The sequence below is a fragment of the Vulpes lagopus genome, chromosome 7, assembly GCF_018345385.1.
Source record: "Vulpes lagopus strain Blue_001 chromosome 7, ASM1834538v1, whole genome shotgun sequence".
NCBI classification, from domain to species: domain Eukaryota; kingdom Metazoa; phylum Chordata; class Mammalia; order Carnivora; family Canidae; genus Vulpes; species Vulpes lagopus.
In genome coordinates this window covers 14,317,625-14,339,438 of record NC_054830.1, presented here as the reverse complement: position 1 = coordinate 14,339,438, position 21,814 = coordinate 14,317,625, and the positions used below count along the sequence as shown (strand labels likewise).

Here is a 21,814-nt window from a genome sequence, read left to right as displayed (position 1 = left end):
CAAAGCTCTCATACATGAGGGTGTGAGTGTGAATCTTCCTTCCCCATGAGGAAGACTGTCAGAGGGCCAGGGTGAGGGTCACAACCACACCTACCTAGGCTGTCCAAGAACCTAAGCCATCATACCCCCCACAGCTGTGTCACATTCACCCAACTCACTCAAGAACACACATTCCAAAACAAAACAAAACAAAACAAAAAAACAAAAAAACCCCACACATTCCAGGGATGCCTAAGTGGCTCAGCAGTTAAGTGTCTGCCTTTGCAGGATCGAGTCCGAGCTGGGCTCCCTGTGTCCAGTGCTGGGCTCCCTGTGAGGAGCCCGCTTCTACTTCGGGCTGTGTCTCTGCCTCTCTGTTTATGTCTCTCATGAATAAATAAATAAATAAAGTCTTAAAAAACACACACACACACATATTCCAGCAGACAGCTGGCCAGGCTGTGATAAGTGGGGGCTCAGGTCACTACATGGCTGGAGAGAGGACCCTTTTTCCATCCCCACAAAGGCAGCCAGGGCAGCAACAATCACCCTTCTATCACCACAGGAAAAAGGTGACAGGCACACAACCAGGTCAGAACCTGGACCCAGACCTCTTCGTAGCTAAATCTGTAAAGAATGACGATACCAAATTGAGAATTAAGCAGCTGAACCCCCACACTTGTGAGTCAGACAGTCCAGACATTCTGGGGGGAAGGTCTGGCAATTTCTTTAAAACAATTCAACATGCACGTATTCTATGACCCAACAATTCAACCCTTAAGTATTTAACAAGATAAATGAGGATTGATGCCCATGCAAAGACCTGTAAGAATGGTCACAGTAGCTGCACTCACACCAGATTCAAACTGCAGATTGCCTGGTGCCTATGGACAGGTAAGTGGATACACTATGCAGAACCACACAGAAGACATTCAGAAAATGTTGGTACATACAATAGGGATGAATCCCAAAGCACATGGGAAAAGCCAGAACCCACTGAGCACATGCATGATTCCATTTCTAGAATTCACCTCTGAAAAGAGGCAAGATTAGTCTAAGGTGAGAGAGTACACCCAGTCAAGAAGGACAGGAAATGTATAAACGGCTCTTCTTTATGATGATGACTAGGTTCTATATCCTGATAAGGCTTTGGACTACACAGGTGAAACACACACCAGGAGAGGCTCACTGGGCTTTACCTCCTCACAGGGCAGGCAACCCCAGTATTTATTCTTCCTCTCACAAGAGGCTGCTTGTAAAAAGCATCACCAAACCACAAGAATTCTACTTATGACCTAGGGAGTCATCTTGGATAAGTTAAGGGATGCACACCTTTACCTGCAGGCTCCATTCTACATAGAACAGAACAAGGCTATCCATACAATTCCACATTACAAACAGGTGGCTGCACCATTATGTTACTTTCAGGTTCATTTTTGCTTTGGAAAATAACTCAGGCGTTGACATGAGTGTGGATGATGTGCCCATATACAAGACTCCACTCCACTGCAGGACAACTAAGCCTTGTTCTTTTTTTTTTTTTTTTTTAATATTTTATTTATTCATTCATGAGAGGTAGAGAGAGAGACAGAGAGAGACACAGACATAGACACAGACATAGACATAGGGAGGAGCAGGCTCCTCGCAGGGCACCAGATGCAGGACTCGATCCCCGGACCCGGGATCATGCACTGAGCCAAAGGCAGACGCTCAACCATGAACCACCAAGGCACCCCTAAGCCCTGTTTTAATACCAAATGATGAGTAGTAACGTCCCTGGGCACAAAAGTTTATAGCTGTGTCACCCCCACAGCTCCCTTGGTAAATGCCAAAGTCTCTAAAAATGGGATAGTGATTCTATCATCAAGAACATCAGGTTTAACAAAAGGACCCTGCTTTGCAGGACAGGTAATAAACAGAGGGCGCTTTTAATGCATTTTCAGTCTAAGTTCGCAAGTGCTTGACTACAGAGGCAGAAAGCCAGAAAAACTAAAGTCAGGAATGGCTCTAAGGGCTCAGATGCTACTGCCCACCCTCAGTAGGCTGTGGGCCCCTTGATGGCAGATAGGAGCCCCTTTTACCCACAGGGTAGGCCCTTGGTAAGAGTGAAACCCTATCCTGTAGCAAATGAGATGCATGATGCAAAGAGGGATGGGGAGAGAGGGGGAAAACAGGCAGCTACCCAAAGGTCGCACACCCCAACAGAACCCAGGACCAGAAGTCATCAGGACATCTATAGCCACTGAGGCCCATGTAGCAAGCAACTGAGAGGTGGAAGCTGGCCTACTGGTCTGCCACTGCTCCACCCGTGGGCCCCAGGGAGCCTCAGTCACAGCCTCAGTCACGTTTCCTCCCAGGTAAAATGAGGAAGTAGAGATGATCTACTTTGGCGCCCTTGGACTTCCACCCCCAGCTGAGTCATGCCCCTTAACTTCTAGTTAGCTTAACTTCTAGTCTTTTTCCTGAAGACTTCTGCACATTGTTCATATTACAGTACACCAGAAAGTGGCTGTGATCAGATCTTGTCCTATCATTTCTATCTCCAGAGATCACCACAGTGCAGGTCAGAGAGTCAGCCTGGTCCTGGCATGCTAACAACCCAGGGAGAGCTAAATCTCAGAAAAAGGCATACACAAACACATTTTCAGTAAAGCACTGGAGTGGCTGTTCATGGAGCCCCCATACCACAAAGGCCCAGAGTGACAAGACATCCAGTCCTCACCTTACAGGTACAAAACCTCTAAAGAAGAGATTCATGTTTTCTTTAGTTAAATGTTCTTCCACCCAAAGGGAGGGTTGTTCTTACTTGTGCGTAGCCCAGATTATTTCTAAAGATCAACAATTTGTAACAGAGATTCTCAATGGGAAAATACAGGAGTAGAATCTACTTATCACAAAAACAAAACAGAGAACCCAACATAACTTCCTCTGTCTGCCCCAGCTCTAGCCTCTTCTAAGAGTCCTAATTTGTTTTACCTGGTAGGTTAAGGCAGGCATGTATCTATGACCTTTGGGTTGGTCTCACAAGACCAGCTGGCTCAACTTCCACCTCCATGGATTTTTGTTTTTCTGTGAGCACATTTATGGATGTCAGAAGAGAACCTAAACTATTTTAACCTCATTTATTTTTTAAATGTCCATATTGAGGTATAATTTACAAACACTAAAATTCACTGTAGTACAATTCAATGATTTTTAATAACTTTAGAGTTTGCAACCATTACCACAATCCAATTTTAGAATACATCTACCACTGCACCGCCAAAAGTTCCCTTGTACCCATGAGATGCTAATCACCGGTCCCACCTGCCCCCGCCCCAGCCCTCAGGCAACCACTGATCATTGTCTCTATATTAAAAGTCTATTTTGGACATTCCCTGTAGATGAAATTATACAACATGCAGTCTCTGGGTCTGTTGTTTCCCCACCAGCATGGTGAATCTGAGGTTTATCCATGCTGCAGCATGTATCAATAGTTCATTTAAAAAAAAAAAAAAAATTTTTTTTTTTTTTTTTTTTTAAATTTATACATGGAAGACACAGAGCAAGGCAGAGACATAGGCAGAGGGAGAAGCAGGCTCCATGCGGGAATCCTGATATGGGACTCGATCCCAGGACCCCAGGATCAACCCAAGCCACCCAGGTGCCCCATCATTTTTTTTTTTTAATTTCTGAATAGTAATATCCAATACATGGATATAGCATATTTTATTTATCCTTGCCTGGTTATCTGGATTATTTCCATTTTTTGGTTATTATGAATTATGATGCTATGAATACCCACGTATCTTTGTGTGGACACATATTTTTATTTCTCTTGAGTTATATTCCTTGTATAGAATGCTGGGTCATGTTGTAAGTTCATGTGTAACTTTTTTAAGAAACTGTCAAACTGTTACCCCATTTTACATTCCCACCAGCAAAGTAGGAGGGTTCCACCTTCTCTACATCCTCATCAATACTTGTTATTATTTTAAACAACCATCTTTGAGACTTGCTTTATGGCCCAGCATTTGGTCTACCCTGGAGAATGTTCCATGAGCATGTATAAAGACATATTCTGTTTTCTGTAGTTACCAGGTGTTCTATAGATTCCTGTTAGGCCAAATGGGTTGCTAATCCTCTTCAAGTCTTCTAGAACGTTACCAATTTTCTGTTTAGTTGTTCTATAAATTATTAAGAGTGGAATACTGAATTCTCTAACTATAACTGATAACTTATCTATTTCTACAATCAATTCTATCAGTCTATGCCTCAGGTATTTTGGGTTCTGTTGTTAGGTGCGTATACATTTATGACTGTTATGTCTCCCTGATATTTTATAATAAAATGTCCCTCTTTGGCTCTAGTTAATTTTTTTGGGGGGGTCTTAAAGTCTATTTTATCTGACATGGATACACGCTAACTTTCCTATAGTTACTTATGGTATAGTTTTTCCTATCATTATACCAAAGATGCTAAGCGTCCTTAAATCTAAGGAGTGTCTTTTAGAGACAATATAATTAAGCTGGATCTGTTTTTTTTTTTTTTTTTTTATAGATTTTACTTATTTATTAGAGAGTAAGAGAGCACAAGCAGGGGGAGGGGAAGAGGTAAGAGGGAGAAGCAGGATCCCCACTGAGCGGGGATCCTGATATGGGACTTGATCCCAAGACCCCAGATTACGGCCTGAGCCGAAGGCAGATACTTAACCAACTGAGCCACCAGGCGTCCTAATCTCTGTCTTTATAATTGGGGTGTTTAGACCACTCATATTTAACACAATAATTGATATGATTGGATTTACATTTTGCTAGTTGCATTCTACACACACTTCTTTTTTGTTCCTCTGTTCCTCATTGACAGTTTTATGTTAAACATTTCTTAGTGTACCAAATTCTTCTGATTTTATTTTAAAGTTATTTTTCTTAATAGTTATTCTAGAGATTACAATAATCATCTTGTTAATTTACCACACTCTACTTCAAATTAACTTGATTCTAGAAAAATGTAAAAATTTTACCATAATGGAGCTCCATTTCATTCCTTTTTTTTTTTTAAGATTTTATTTATTCACTCATGAGAGACACAGAGAGAGAGAGAGGCAGAGACACAGGCAGAGGGAGAAGCAGGCTCCATGCACGGAGCCCAATGTGGGACTTGATCCGGAAACTTCAGGACCATGTCCTGGGCCGAAGGCAGGCGCCAAACCGCTGAGCCACCCAGGGATCCCCCTCATTCCTTCTGTTTTGTACTATCATTGTCTGACATGTTGTATCTGTAACCATTAGAAATACAACAGATTTTTGTATGCCTGTGGTCAATTTCCAGAAAGCTGAAATGGTTATTTTTATAACCAGTGCTATAGTTAACCCTTTACACCATGCTGGTTTTTTTTTTCTTTTTTTTAAAGATTTTTTTGTTTATTTATTCATGAGAGAGAGAGAGAGAGAGAGAGAGAGACAGGCAGAGACAGGCAGAGGGAGAAGCAGGCTCCATGCAGGGAGCCTAACGTGGGACTCGATCCTGGGACTCCAGGATCACGCCCTGGGCCAAAGGCAGACACTCAACCACTGAGCCACCCAGGTATCCCTGTTATGTGTTTTAAGAAGAAATGAGAATAAAGTCTTCTATATCAGTCCACATATTTACCATTTCCAGTGTTATTTCTTCCTGGGAACCCAAGTTACCAATATGTCATTTTCTTTCAGCCTGAAGAACTGACAGGTCTGCCAGTGACAGGGTTTCTTGATTTGTATCTGAAAATGTCTTTTTTGCCTACATTTCTGAAGGAGTTTTGTTGGACACAGAATTCCAGGTTGGTAGTTTTCTTTGAGTACTCTGAATGTAATTCAACTTCTTTTGGTTTCCATGGTCTTGGGTGAAATACTGGCTATTAATCGTATTACTGCTCTCCTGTATGTGATAAGTCCTTTTTCTCTCGCTACTTCTGATTTTCTTTTTCTTTGGCTCGTAACAACTTGACTATGATGTGTCTAGGTAAGATCACTTTGTATTTATGCTACCTGAGGTTTGTGTTGAGCTTCTTGGGATGAGTTTCTCCTCACATATGTTTTTGATCATTATGTTTTCAAATAAGTTTTTGCCTTGCCCCAACCATGACTGCAACCTTATGCTAACTAATAGAGCCACTGTCCTTCCCCATTTGCCCATCTCTAAGACTGTCACTTCAACCAACAAGGTCACAGGCGCAGGGCTGCTGCGCCCAGAGCTCTCTTAAAATAAATGAGTCCCTTTTCACTTCTCCAGAGAAGGGGTTGGCCTTCACAGCCTGTACCTGCCAGGCAGAACAATTCCCTACCAGTAGAACTGGGAGAGGGTGTGGAAGTTGCCGCAGGCTAAATGCCACTGATTCTCACTATTTTTACAAAGTTCAGCAGTTCCTAAAACACAAACACTTCTCAGATTGTTGTATGACTGGTCAATTTCCACAATGCTGAAATGATTGACATTTTTTGGCCAATTTCTGTCCTGTTTTATAGTTGTGGTGGTGGTGGGGGAATCTGAATATCTCTCCTCATTCAATCATTGCTGGAAATTACCCTCCAGCTTTGATTTATTTTGAAAATAAATATACACAAATTGGGAACCTAAATCAGAAAAATTGCCAGAGATAGGGGAACTGTATAGAGGGAAAGAATGGATTTTACCCCTTTGTCTGCCTATATGTGCTACATATCACCCCAATATAGTAAAAAAAAAAAAAAAAAAAAAAAAAGGTTTTATCTTGCTGATTTCAATTTACCAGCCACTTCTTTAAAGAAAATTCTCTCTCCTGGAAGCCACCAGAAACTCCCTTTCAACAAGCCTAATTTGAGTCATAAGAGAAGACAGCATAAGGGGCACCTGGGTGGCTCAGTAGGTTAAGTGTCTGCCTTCAGCCCAAGTCATGATCTCAGGGTCCTGGGACAGAGTCCTGAGTTGGGCTCCCCACTCAGCTGAGAGTTTGCTTCTCCCTCTCCTTCTGACCCTCCCCGCTGCTCATGCTTTCAGTCACACACTCTCTCTCTCATTCAAATAAAGAAATCTTAAAAAAAAAAAAAAAAAAAAAAAAGCGTGAAAGAAAATGAGGTACTTTTGAAACAACCAAATTCGAGACACAGAATACTATACAGCAATGAAAATGAATTAAATACTGCTAAACTCAACAACATGAGTAAATCTCACAAACACTATGGTGAATGAAAGCAAGCCAAGGGTATAGGCGGCAAAATTCCATTTATTTAAAATACAAAGCCAGGGATCCCTGGGTGGCACAGCGGTTTGGTGCCTGCCTTTGGCCCAGGGCGCGATCCTGGAGACCCAGGATCGAATCCCACAGGGCTCCCGGTGCATGGAGCCTGCTTCTCCCTCTGCCTATGTCTCTGCCTCTCTCTCTCTCTCTCTGTGTGTGTGACTATCAAAAATAAATAAATACAAATGTAAAATACAAAGCCAGAAAAAACTAATCTATGCTGTTGGAAGCCAAGAAAATGGTTATTCTTGGGGTAGTGACAATAAGCAAGCATAAAGGGGCTTCAAGGTTCTGTTTCTTGATTCTAGCTAAAAGGATATGTTCAGTTTGTGAAAATATATCAAGTGGCACCCTTCTGTACTTCTCAGTATGTGTCCTCTCTCTCCATTAAAAGCAAAAATGAAATTCTCTCAGCACAACAATCTAAATTTTTTTTTTATTTTTTTTTATTTATGATAGTCACAGAGAGAGAGAGAGAGGCAGAGACACAGGCAGAGGGAGAAGCAGGCTCCATGCACCGGGAGCCCGATGTGGGATTCGATCCCGGGTCTCCAGGATCGCGCCCTGGGCCAAAGGCAGGCGCCGAACCGCTGCGCCACCCAGGGATCCCCTCAGCACAACAATCTAAAATTGGCATGTTAGTACTATAAAAATTCAGTGAACCCGAAGCCAAAGAGTTCAGCCAATCTAAACTATGGTTAGATACAGCCGTGCCTTTTGATCTGCCCAATGCGAGATTTCACACTAACCTGGGAACCAATGGAACAATCATACTGTGATACAAGGAGGTTCCTAAAGGAAGGTTTTCAAGCCAGATGCTCTCAAGAAGCATCCAAAGACTGCCTGTTTCTAACATAGAAACTGAGGCCACTCATTTCAGAACAGATTACAATTTTAGAATTCTTGATCCTATGATGGGAGGGGTACCTGATCTTATGATTTTTGTCAAAACTCACAACTGTAATTCTCAAATGAATTAAACAGAACATTCTACTCAGGGAAATACTAGCTCTACATGTGAACATCTTATTTTGAGTGAAGGCTGAAGGACAGTTGTCACCAACACTTCCTCCCCACACTAGGATCAATTCTGGGTACACATCTGTCACCCAATAATCAAGGCAGATATGATCACCCATTTTACTAATGAAGAAACAAAGATTAAGACTATATGCTCAATATAAGCCAGGGAATATGATGTGACCCCAACTTTGCCTGGCAGCCACCAAAGCCATACTTTCATACTCTGTGAGTGCCCTGGGGGGTCTCTAGTCCTGTAGGTCCACCCCTACCCTGTGTGCTTGGGTTAATCTCTGATCCCTGCTTCCTTGCATCTTTTGTGTCATAAGGATATTATCCCCATCAACCTCAGAAAACATTACATTGTCTAGTAATCATGGGTTGGAAGTTGGAAGTCAATATGTAAAATGAGGAAAGTCTGGAAGAGGCCCAGAAGCCAAATGTAGCTCCAGGCTGTGTCAACAGGAAGATCTGGTAACTTTTCCCTCACAATCCACTGGGCTGCCCTGAAGAGGAGCAAGGTGATTACAGGAGAAAATGCCCATGAGGTGCCCAGGAACACAAGAAGAACCCAGATGATCCTCACAAACAAGGGCTCTTCCTCCTCCTCAGCTACCTGAGACAGCACCTAAGACCCTACTGAGGACCAAGTCAGAGGGAAGGAAAGGAGGCCCAGACTTACAAGTTTTACTTCTGAAACTTTAAAAGAGGCCTTTGGTTTTAGAACAGGGACAGCAAAAAGCAGAGCCAGACAGAAAAAGGTCTTTTAGGATAGCAGAAACACAAAGTACCCCCCACTACCCACTCTCTCAAACTAACATGCTTCCCCAATAGAAGGGGATGGATTTCCCCATTTATCTCAAAAAGCTAAGAATTAAAAAGCTGAGAAATGTCAAGCCAGATGATTTCTGAAATCCTTAAGATTCTGAAAGTCTGGGTTCCAAAATGAACTTAACATGAGGAGTGCAGGGTAGAGTCATCCCTGTGTGGAGTTAGTTAACACTCATAGGAAGGGAAGGTGCTCCCAACTTCCCTGGCTCTGTACCTGCCACCCTCACCCTCATCCCCCACCCTGGGCAAACAAACATGGAAGGGAGTCTGCAGGGGAAGACCAGGGGGTTAATGAGAGCTGGCCAGGAAACCATCCCCATACCCACACAGCTACTGTGGCATATTTGGCTCAAAGGACATTTAGGTGTGAACATTCTGGAGAGAATGGCTCTCATCAGAGCTCCAAGGGGAGCAGTGACAGCAGATGCTAGGCCCAGATTTCTCCTTACAAGAAAAGAATGTTTCTGAGTAAAGAAATGGAGGGGGTGGGCACAGATGACAGGAATGATACTGAGCTTTATTCTTTCAAATTTTTTCCTTAAGAACCTCACAAAGCTGAGGATCAGGAAAGTTACTCTTCAAGTAGTCAGTATTGACTAAGGAGAAACCAAAAGACCACACCACAGAAGCCTTGAACAGAGTGACCTCCTCCTTCATAATGTGTTGAAAGAGGAGGTCACTCTTCCTTCATAGGCATATGAGGAGTGGTGACACATGTGAGAAGTATCCCTGAGCTGGACTCCAGATTCTGCGCCTAGCCCAGAGACTCAGAAAATGTGTAGAACCTCTGCCCTTCTGAACCCCAGATCTATAAAGGAGATATAATAAAATTAACAACTAAGTTTTCCTACAAACTAAAACACTAGTTGAACAGACAACAGGTATGAGTTTAGTCAAGACCTGCTGCCTTGCAGGGGAGCTAATGGAGAATACTATCCCTCCTCCTATGAAAACCACACCCTCTGCACTGACATCCAGGCCCTAGTGGGGAGGTCTGTCCAGGAGAGCACAGCAATGCCAGGACTGGAACCCACAGCCACCTTCACCATAACTCACCAAAAGCTGGTTCCTGCAGGCCTGAAAGGAAGCCTCATGCCCATTTCACCACCTCTTCACACCCAGGAGACCTGGTTCCAGGTCCCTCCTGCTCACCTGTATGAGGTACGCATGTCCACGGGCCCGTCACCCGCCTGCCCTTCGCATCTGCCCATGGCCGTCACCTCTGCCCCCCTCAGCAACCCTTGGGCTGGGCCTGCTCCTGGCTCAGGCGTCACTCTCATGTCTCCGTCAGTGTTTAAATCTGAAGACAACAATCCTCTCTCCATTTTTATTTTCTTGCTTTCCACATCATCCTCCGCTGGGTCTCGTTCAAGCGCTCGTTTCTGACTCCGTGTTCGGCATGCTTCTTCAGTCATTCTGAACTTTGGGAGGAGAAAACATGACATTTAATCTTGGCACAACCAAGTTGCTACCTTCTTAGAAACTTTTCAGAGTGTCAGCTTGAAGAGTTTTCCTTGCCACGTGGTGATGGCAGAAGTAGGTAGAACAAATGCAAGACCTATAAAGTTTGCCCAGGACCTTTCTTCACTGCCTGGGGAAGGCTGGGCAGGATCAGTTGAGCATCTGGGGAGCTGAGACCTGTGGGGACCTGGACAGGAATAATGGAAAGTGGTTGTTTATCTGAAGGATAAACATGTTCCAAACTCAAAAGCAAATAGAGGAAAACTGTTCTAGATCTGAACTCCCTGCCTATGGGATTCTGAGTACCTGCCTAGGATTGGAGGTGTCTGGAATCCGGCAAAGGGAAACCACTCTATCCCAGGAGCATGGTCACTGCCCAGGGTCCAGCCCCACAATGTACTCAGGTTGACCCTTCTCCCTTTTAGTGAGGGACAGCCTCCTCACACCCTGCTCACCTCTGGGTGTGTGTGTGTGTGTGTGCGTGTGTGCGAGAAAGGTGTGTGTGTGGGGGAGAGAGAGAGAGAGAGAGAGAGAGAGAGACAGAGAGAGAGAGAGAGAGAGAGAGAGAGAGAGAGAGACATTTAACCCTTTGACTGCCAGCGAGGTAAACTTTGAGTGGGGTGAGAGCTGGTCCAGCACCGTGCCAGCACCCTGTACCTGCAGCACACACATATCTTGATTTAAAGAAAAGAAAAGAAGAAAAAAAAACAGCTGAGTCAGTTTTTGATCCCATGACATCACTGGGCTCCACATGACCCTTCCCAGGATTCAGTCTGAGAGACAAAGCACTTTCCAGAAAACCAGTCTGAACCGGTTCCAGACAACAAGCTGAAGTGTTGTTAACCCTCACGGAGACAGGACGGAGGACGGAGGACATCACAGTGATGTCTGTCTGCAGGGAGGCTGCTGGCATTCCACAACAGAGTCTGGGACACAAGCGCTCGCTCTTAAAGGAGCCACTCCGAGCCCAGCTTTGATGTCCCAACAAGGCAGGACACAGGAAATAAGACTGCAAGAGAGGCAGGGTCTAAAAAGCCAAGCCAGAGTTCATGGAGGGACAAAAAAGAATTTAGCTACCAAGCTCTAGAATTTCCAAAGTGCCAGTTCTACACAGGATAGTAGGCATCCACGTGTACCAACACAGGGCCCATGGAGAAAAACACCATGGGCCCCTCAGAGAATCTCAATTCATACCTGTGGTGTGCCTGTACTGAAGGACTCCTGGCTCTGTCTGTATATACAGGCAGGGCACCTGGCACCCTCAGCTTCCTCACCAGTGAATACTCTGGGAAACCTGTCCTGGGGAGTGCCAGTCATCCCATCCTGGAGCCCACCTCCTGGGAGGCTGGGGCAACACAGGGCAATGAAGGGCCATTATCATTATATATGGGACACACTCACAATCTTCTTAAGGAGCCAATTTCACAAATGATCAATAGTGCAGGGCTTTGCCCCAATGGCCTCTTTGGTCAACTTAAAGAGTGAAAGGAAGGAAACTGACAGCTGCTCCTGGCTCAGAAGGCAGAGTCACCCATATACATACATGTCAGGCCAATGTGGCCTGGCCAGGGCACCCAGATATCTGCTCCTATAGGCAGTCCAAAAAGGTCAAATTGAGCAAGTCTCCTGGTGGTCATGTCACCCCCCTAGCATGCTCCCCATCCATGCTGATGGCGGGTGGGGCTGGAGAACTCTGAAGCTCAAGGGCATGAGATATCAACAAAACCTCCATCTGCCCCCAATCCCTCCTGGCATCCTAGCTCATACCTGCCACCTGCCCTGTCTGTACCAATTGCTCAGTCCCAGTCACCCCCTAAACATCCCCCATCCCCTCCTCCCATTCTCTGTGTCGGTATGGTCTCCTAACTCCCCCAGAGAAAACAAGGGATGCCCCCATGTTCCGCTTAGCCTAAAGCTCTATGGCTTCTGTCCCTCTTTGATATACCTTCACGACAAACCCTGTGTCAGTCTGCTCACTAGGTCTATCAGTTCTGTCTCTGTGAAACTGCAGATAAGTCACTGCCCTGAGTGTCAATCATTCTCCCCCACCCCTCCCTCACTGTGGGAGGCATGGGTCATCTTCCTTTTGAGGACTGACTAAAACAGGAGCTCGTCAAACATTTGGGGAATTACACAAGAGGAACAATTTCAGTAGCTGTCTTGGACAGCCGGTAGCTTTGCTCCCAGGACCAGAGAGGAGCCTCTCAGGATCAAAGAGGAGAGGAGACGAAACCAGAAAGAGGCAAAGAGGACCCCCACTAGAGTCAGAAGAAATTCTGTCTCTAAAGGAGAAGCTCCTAGTCTGGCCTGGTACCCACTGGAGGAGAAGAGAGACTGAGGTGGATGTGGAGGATGCCCCTCCTCCCAATCCTGTACTCAAACACTCTGTGTACTTCCCCACTCTGCCTCTGCTCCAGCCTGGCATCCTTATCTACTCACTCACCCTGCCAGCCAGCACAGTCTCTGACCTTCTAAGCTCCGGCTCCAATCCATGAAACTCATCCAAACCCAGACCCTACATGAAGTCCTTCCTCTCAGCTGCCCACACAGACTGGGGACACACACACTCCTCAACAATCAGGTCACTGTGTGCCAGGTCACCAGACTGGCAAGGTAGTGCCCAAATGACCTCACTTCGTTGTCACTGGGTTAAAACAAAGGGCCAGAGCAGAGCCTCATACCCACAGGAGGACTGCTTCTTCAAGCCCCAGTGACCACCCTGGGCCATAGAACTCCCCCAGAGCACCCCAGTTTGGGTAGCTGATCAGGGTCCCCGCATCACAGCCTGCTTATGCTCTGTGCGCAGTGTCAGGGTAGCTCACATTGAAGCTGAGGGGCTGGAACTCTCCCAACCCCAGAACCAATAGTCATCCTAGCAGCACACACATGCCTTGCTCCTTCAGCTCCAAGCCTCTTTGGCTCTGGCAGGGCACTGGGGGGGGGGGGGGGGGGGGCTGCTACATCCCTCCCCCACCACAGAAAGGACCAGCATAGCTGGAAGGGACATGGCAAGAGGGTGTCTCCAGCTCTGCACTCCATTTCCCACCTTGGGTGGAGCCTACTCCACAGCAAAGTGGCTGAGTTAAAGGCCACATGGCACATCTGCTCCTGGGGAGGGCAGGCACTAGTTCAGAATGGTTCCTCCCTCCTCTGAGCAAGAAGGACCAGTCCCCCCACAATTTAGGTCTAGTGGCTACCAACCCGTAGGCACGAACCCAGAATCAGCCACAAAGCTACAGGGGAGAAACAAGCCTTGAGGAATGAAGCATAATCAAGGAATGAAGCATGACCTACAATTTCTGCAAAAAAAGCAGTGAGGAGGTACACTGGAATACTTTCTAAAGAGCAGGTGAAGAGACTGAATTACTGTGATAGCAAATTAGGATCTGCTTCAGAATCCTCGGCCAGTAAGGGTAGAATGAAGGAAAAGATAACAGAGCTTCTACCACAGGTCCATTCAGGAATTGCCAGCCCACAAAGAACAGCTCCCTCTTACTGAAGGAGGATCCTGTGCTGGCTGCTACCTGCAGGCAGAGGCAGATCCTGACAGCAGTATGCCCACTGTAATTGTGAGGTTCCCAAGGCTGCAAGGCTGCCCAAGGCACAGGCTTGTTACCCAGGAAGCAGGGCTGGAACCCAGGTGGCCTCAGCCCCTTCTTCTCACTCTCTGCAAACACAACCAAGTCAAGCAAAACCTGCTCTAATAAATCCTTAGAGCTGGGTGGGCAGAGGTGGCACGACGAAGCCCAGGTCTTCAGGTCTTCCTTGCCCCAAAGAAAGGAGGTTGCAGCCATACTAGAGGCACACAGGCATAGCACAGACCAATCCCAGAGCAAAGGTGCCATCAGAGCATAGGTATAATGATGACATAGGGCTTTGGGTCAGTGCAAACTGTAACTGCCTTTACCAAAAGCTATTTTAATTATTTTATTTGTTTGAGAGAGAGTGTGCACACACATGTACCCAAAAAGGGAAGGGAGAGGGAAAATCCCAAGCAGACTCCACACTGAGCACAGAGCCTAATGTGTTCAAGATCACAACCCCTAGATCGTGACTGAAGCCAAAAGCCAAGAGTCGACTTCCTAACCAACTAAGCCATCCAGGTGCCCCTACTTTATTTTAGTAAAATGCCACACTTACTAATCTGAGAACCTCAGGTGGAATATCTGTTCTAAAACCACTCCAAAGAGGTAAATGATGTAGGAACAGAATTTTTAGACAAGATTCAGGAGACCAACAAAAAGTACACAAGTTGAGCACACAACACCAGTAAATGTCTCTTGACAATTAAAAAAAAAAAAAAGGTCAAGAAACACAAGTCATGGAGCTCATTAGTACTATCCATACTAGGAAATCTTATACTACTGTTACTAACATACCAGTAACACTCCTGTTTCAAGCACAAGAAAAATACTTAGCGAAATGCGCTTGGGAGAAGTGACTGAGCCGATGATCAGAATAGTGGACCTAGGGTGCTCTTTCCAGAGCTCAGAGAAGAGTGAGCATGAGAAGGTGGAGGAAAGAGGGTACTAAGTGTGGACTGCCTCAGCAGGAACATGGAGGGATTTGGGGAGATCCAATTTGTTCTAAAGGATCATCTGGCTGATCTGCGGATAGACTAGAGAAGGGGGTTTTGTGGGGAGCAGTTTTGGGAGGCTTTTGTATATTGTGGCTCAGGATGGGAAAGAGACTGAGCAGTGAGAAGACATGACCAAATATTGAGGGTACTTTAGAGGATACAGACAACACAACATGCCAACAGCTGGATGAGAGGTGAGAAAGAATTGCTTTGTTTTGTTTTTGCCTGAGCAACTGGAAAGATGGAATCGATTTTCTGAGATGGGGAAAGAGCAGATCTGGGAAAAGGCTGGGAGCAAGGTAGTTTGGACATGCTGAGCATGAGTCTACCAGACCCACACAGAGAGGCTGAGGATCTGCTGACAGGTGGAGGCCTACACATGGGGCAGCCACTGTCCTTGGCAGCACAGGGCACCCTTTCCTGTCAGGAAGGAAGAAGGGCCTGTGAAGCATCAGATGCCACGCTGGGCAACAATGAGATCCAGACACTGGCCTCACTCCATACTCAACACATAGGCTCTGCTGGGTGGGTAGTTCCATCAGGCCTCAGCTAGGCACCCATCACTAGAGTGCCCCCAAGCAATGTACAATGCAGGTGGATGTTTGTGCCCTGGTGGTCCTGAGGCTGGGGCTGTGTTGCCCCCCTGCAGGACCTCCCCCTTGTCTCCTGCCTGAACCCAAGAATCCTATCCATCCTCCTTCCTCAAGACAACATCTGAGGAAGCTCTGGGAAGATGAGCCCAGGACCTGTACACCCTCTACCCACCCTTTGGAGGCTCCCCCCGTCCCCCATTCTTGAGAGTTAAACTCAGGCACCTGAGGAGGGGCCAGGGAAGAGAACAGCCAAGCTCTACTTTGGTGTCAGCAGCCTCTGGCTGACACGCACATGTCTTCCCTTCCAAAATGAGACCTCACTCTGTTCGAGTCCTGAGCCACTTCCTGATGCATCTGAGTGATAGTAACAGGAATGCAGTGGCTGTGTTCTGGAAGCAACTCACACTAAGGACACCAGTTCTCAAGTTTTAAACATCCAACCCTGGTAAGGCCGAGTACAAGGGATGTAATTTAACTTGGGATACAGGATGATTTCAACAGCTAGCCTCTACTACCAAACACAACAAAGAACAGAAGCCAGGTCTCAGGGAACAACTGACTAAGGGACCTTGTTACTTTGAGCCTCAGTTTACCTAAGCATACCTCATAGACATACTACATACTATGTGAAGAGATACATGATGTTAGAATAACCTGAATGAGAAAATCGAATTGCAGGATAGTGTAATACCATTCACATGGCTTAAAAAAGCTTTTATCTTCAGAAAAAAAATATTGAAAAAGCTTATGAAAATCAAAAGTGAAAGAAATTGGGCTAAATGCCACAGCACTCATTTCTGAAGAATAAATTGTTAAGAAACTTTCACTTTCTGTATTCAACATTTCTGTATGAAATGATGATTTCATATCAGTCTTATATTCAAAGAACACAAAGATAAAAAGGAGAGCTACATAAAATAACATTTCCACATGCAAACGCTGAAAACTGAAAGGACAAATGTAGTGGGAGTGAGACAAAGGAAGACCGCCCTTTGGAGGAAGTGCTCCCAGGCTGGAGGGTGTTCTGTAATATAGGGATATCATAAGGCTGGCTCCTCCAACAGGCAGAACCAAGAACTTAAGACAACTTAATGCAACCTTCAGTGGACTGAGAAGGGTTGCTGCCACTGACTTTCCTATCCATATTAGCAAGAGCCTATGTAGCTTAAGAGTACACCCTCTGCGCCACTAAAGAGACTCTCAAGTTCTAAGCAGTAAACCCCAAACCCTCATCTTATCCTCACAGCCCACCTTCTACATCTGGGTTACCACGTGTGCTGAATGTCCACCAGGCAACAGCAAGGGGTGTGGGCTCACTTTAAGGGACCTCATGTTTCACACAGTTCCTCATCCTCATGCCCAGAGCAACAATCCCTATACTACTCTGCAGCTTCATCTCTTTTCCCAGCTTGTCGCTAAACTCTTCCACAGCAGAAACTTCTTGTTCCCATTCACCTTCATATTCAGTGTGAAGCAAAATAATACGGGTTCAGTACATGGTACGGAGTTAAACCTACATTTCTGTAAATTAGCCTCATGAAATGTACAATTCCTCGGGTTTGCCCTATAGGTCAAAATGAAGCATACAAGTACTTTCACTAAAAACTGTGCGTTAGGGGCACCTGTGCTGTTCAGTCAGTTAAGCATCTGCCTTTGGCTCAGGTCATGATCTAAGGGTCCTGGGATTGGGCAGCCCGGGTGGCTCAGCGGTTTAGCGCCGCCTTCAGCCCAGGGCCTGATCCTGGAGACCCAGGATCGAGTCTCATGTCGGGCTCCCTGAATGGCCTGCTTCTCCCTCTGCCTGTGTGTCTCTGCCTCTCTGTGTATCTCATGAATAAATAAAATATTAAAAATGATAATAAGGGTCCTGGGATTGAGCCCCATATTGGGCTTCCTGGTCACAGCAGGGAATTTGCTTCTCCCCCCCACCCCCCTCACTGCTCGTTCTTTCTCCTAATAATTTTTTTTTTTTCAGGCAGCCCGGGTGGCTCAGCGGTTTAGCACCTGCCTTCTGCCCAGGGCCTGATCCTGGAGTCCAGCGTTGGGCTCCCTGCATGATGCCTGCTTCCCCTCTGCCTGTGTGTGTCTCTGCCTCTCTCTTTCTTGGTCTCTCATGAATAAATAAATAAAATCTTAAAAATAAACAAACAAACAAGTGTGAGACCACAAGCACACAGGGCTTTGATATAAGTTCCTAAAAAAAAAAAAAAAAAAATTTTTTTTTTCTTAAAGATTTTATTTGTTCATGAGAGACACACACAGAGGCAGACATAGAGCCTAATGTGGGACTCGATCCCAGAAACCCGGGATCATGGCCTGAGCCAAAGGCAGAGGCTCAACCACTGAGCAATCCAGGCGTCCCAAATAAATAAAATCTTAAAAAAAAAAAAAAAAAAAAAAAACTCGTGTTCAGACTTTCTGTAGGCTGAATGTAAAGAGACAGAGTCTCATAGACTGAGGCTGAGAGAGGAACAGGAATCTGGGGAGATGGTCTAAGCAGAACAGAAAGGGCCAAGCCACTGAGCAGGAGGCTCTCAGGCAGAGGAAGGGAGATAACAGTGAGTCCTGTGCTATAGGTTTGCTCAGAAGGAGAATTAAGTCTTACTACTCACCGAAGCTGGGTTCCTAACCTTTAGTGATCTGAAAACCTAAGATATGCCAAAAATACAGGTGTTTTCTCTCTTAAACATCATCAAGAAGGCACTAGGTCCAGATGCCTGGGTCTTCAAAGATCTAGGCTAAGAGGATACTAGGGAGACCTCTCTGCAGCAGTCCTGTGACCAGGGCGAGGGTATACCCACACATGCTGGAGGTGATAGCTACCACTCACTAAGAGCCTGCGCTTGTTGAAGAGGAGCAGGTCATCTAAGGTGGGGAAATCCAAGTCTAAGCAGGCAAAGAGTCTGGGCCTGAAACCCAGGTCCACCACTCACTCCTCTTTCCACCTGGCACTCTCACAAGCTGCCCACTGTGAACATTCCACTATATGGTCAAAAGGCCTTTTGTTAATCATGTTTAAATGGTTTGTTTTCATCTGGAGTGAACAGCACATGGTGGGGCTAACATGATGCATGAGCTAGTGAGTAGAAAGATAAAACAGCCATCCTCCCCTCTCATCCTCAAATGACAGGGAACCGTGCCTAGAGAATTAAGATTTGCCCTGCCCAGGGTCAGGCCAGGGAGGACTCTGAAGCTAGAAGCTATGGAACCCCATAGTCAGACATCACCACCACCTACCAGGTAACAGGCTATAGGTACCTGTCCCATAGGACTGTTTGGGCCTCAGTGTCAAAGTTCTTATATGTCCCTAACCCTGGAAGAGAAGAGTGTCCAATACACAGCAGGTAGATGACAAACATGATGAATAAATACAGGTTTTACGAAGAGGAGCTCCCAATAGGGGAAAGGAGGCTGGTCCAGACACCTCAAGCTGTTTCAACATGATCCTTACTTAGATTGTGACCCAAGTTTATCACTCCCCTGTTAACAGAAACATGGGGTCTTCTTTTAAGAGCAAAACACCTATCACTGAGCATTTACCCCACATGGATCACCTCAGATGATCCTCATAACCACCTGTGAGGTAAGTGACATCATCTGCCCCCATTGTACAGGTGGGGAAACTGAAGCAGGTGGTAGTCACACAGCCAATGGGTGAGACATGCTGGGAACTGAAGCCCATCCTCCAGATAGTCCCAGTTGAAAAACCTCATTAACAACCCAGAGTCAGGGATCCTTGGGTGGCGCAGCGGTTTAGCGCCTGCCTTTGGCCCAGGGCGCGATCCTGGAGACCCGGGATCGAATCCCACATCGGGCTCCCGGTGCATGGAGCCTGCTTCTCCCTCTGCCTGTGTCTCTGCCTCTCTCTCTCTCACTGTGTGCCTATCATAAATAAATAAAATTAAATTAAAAAATAATAATAATAAAAAAGAAAATTAAAAAAAAAACAAAACAAAACAAAAAAAACAACCCAGAGTCACATATGAGCTTTCCAAAGAATACTGGGAGCTCCTCACAAGTAAGAAATTGGTCTTGACCTCTCACTCACAGGGTCCAAATGAAATATTAAATGATTACAACTTTATGTTGTTGAGTGAGATCACACCTTTTGCTGTTTGCCTTCAAAATACAGTGAATTCTGCTGGAGCACAACATATATGCATTTTTTAAAAACCAGAGCATATTGCAAATTGTGCAATAAAAACAAAGGGCTATGGGAGCAACAGGGTTAGATACGCAACACCCCAAAACTTCATCATGACATAAAAAAAAAAGACAGGAGCCTGATTTTTAAATGGTAGCATGTTAAACAACCAAGAAATACACAAATGCTACCTGAAGCCTGACCCTTCAACCTGAAGGAAGATCTGGCATTTGCTGTGGCTATTTTCTTACTGTGACATGCTGGAATGACGGTGTCTGACCCCAGAGAAAAATGGTATGGCCTCGAGGGGGCCTGGTGCATATCTGAGATGTGTTCATTTCCATTTTGTGTAGTATCAGGTGCTCTTTTAGCTGGGAGCAATTTTCTGGATTCACCTATTGCAGGAGTTGGCAAACTTTTTCTTAAAGGAATACAGTAAATATTTTCAGCTCTCTAGGTCATTCTGTCTCTGTCCTGATTACTCAGCTCCGCAGCTGTAATGGTACATCCTCAAACGGGCATAGCTGTGTCCCAACCAAACTTTATTTACCAAAACAGACCACCAGCCTGTGGATCATAGTTTCCCAACCCCTAACCTGAACATGGCATTACTCCCGGACAAAATTGTACATAACTACATACAATGTGTGTGTCATGCTCCAACTGTGCCTTAATATATCAATGATGTTGAATAAATCTGCTTATCCAAAACAAGCATTATCAGAGAATTCACTACAGAGGACAGTAGGTTTCAAAAAAAGGACTTGAACATGTAAATTTAATCTGAGCCCACGACTCAAGGTTCACTCTTTTGACAAGCCAAAAGAAATTTAGTTTCAAAAAGTGCTGAGGGCAGAGAGCTCACCAAAGGGTCAGCCTATCTTACTATACGGGTCAATTTTATACCATCCTAAAAGCCCTACACACTCTCAAAATAAATAGGTCCATCGTATAAGGAAATTGTGTGCTATAAACTCAATTACTGCAGTGGCTAAAACTTGAACCCAGTTATAAAAGCAAGCGGTTCCTCAGCACTCATGCCTGAGGATCAGACCAAAGCTCTAAGGAAAAGCATAAGGGGATGTAAAAGACCTTAAGGGGCCCAGGGCTGGGAGGGGGTGGGATGAGCCCTCTCGAAATAGGGATGTTTGCATTGACACACAAAGTGACGTGAGCACACTAGGGCTGATATGCTGGAGACCGGGGGTCCCTGAGGTAGGAAGGGAGCTATAGGTCCTGACTTCTCCATGTAACCAGGACTCACCTTCACCCCTTGAGGGCTAGGGAAAAAAGGGTCATCTGTGCCAGGGAAACTTCGAGAAGGGAGGTGGGGAGCATCCCTTCTGGGGACCAGGAGGATGCAGGTCCATACCAGTGTCCCCAACTGTCTCACTCTAGGGCAGGTCCTGGGCAGACAGGCAGCACTAAGACAGCCTTACAACCTGTGTCCTGTCCCACAGAATGGATAGAGATCATTGAGCAATCATGATCTTCACCTGGTACATTCTGCCTGCAGCTGCAGCTCCATAGCCTACCCCAGCCTGGGGACAGCAATAGAACCCCAGGGATCTTTCTGGCAACCTGTCAGGGACTCAGACTCCACCCAGTCACTACCTTGGTCCTTCATTTCTGCTGACATTTATCTGAACACTGGGCCTGCCTGGACCTGGGGCTCAATGCTAGTTTTCTGAGCCTTCTGCTTTGTGTTAAAAGAAGCCAACACTGGGCATCCCGGGTGGCTCAGCAGTTTAGAGCCGCCTTCAGTCCAGGGCCTGATCCTGGAGACCTGGGATTGAGTCCCACGTCGGGCTCCCTGCATGGAGCCTGCTTCTCCCTCTGCCTGTGTCTCTGCCCGTCCGTCTCTCATGAATTAAAAAAAAAAGAGCAGCCAACACAGCTCACCAGGTGGACAACCCCTAAATAAAAATGAGACACATGACCAACATATTCTTCTGTCCTGTTGAAAGGGCTTA

At 45.8% G+C, this 21,814-nt stretch overlaps 1 protein-coding gene across 7 annotated transcripts in view; it reads right to left on the bottom strand.

Annotated features, from left to right (window-relative positions):
* GATAD2A (GATA zinc finger domain containing 2A) overlaps window positions 1-21,814 on the bottom strand; it is a 110,405-nt gene that overhangs the window by 32,405 nt on the left and 56,186 nt on the right. For all 7 annotated transcript variants that reach the window (XM_041761800.1, XM_041761802.1, XM_041761795.1 and 4 more), the window contains one exon: window positions 10,217-10,485. In XM_041761800.1, coding sequence (XP_041617734.1) covers window positions 10,217-10,479 — 263 coding nt within the window. In that variant the 5' untranslated portion in view covers window positions 10,480-10,485. The remainder of the gene's footprint in view (window positions 1-10,216; window positions 10,486-21,814) is intronic.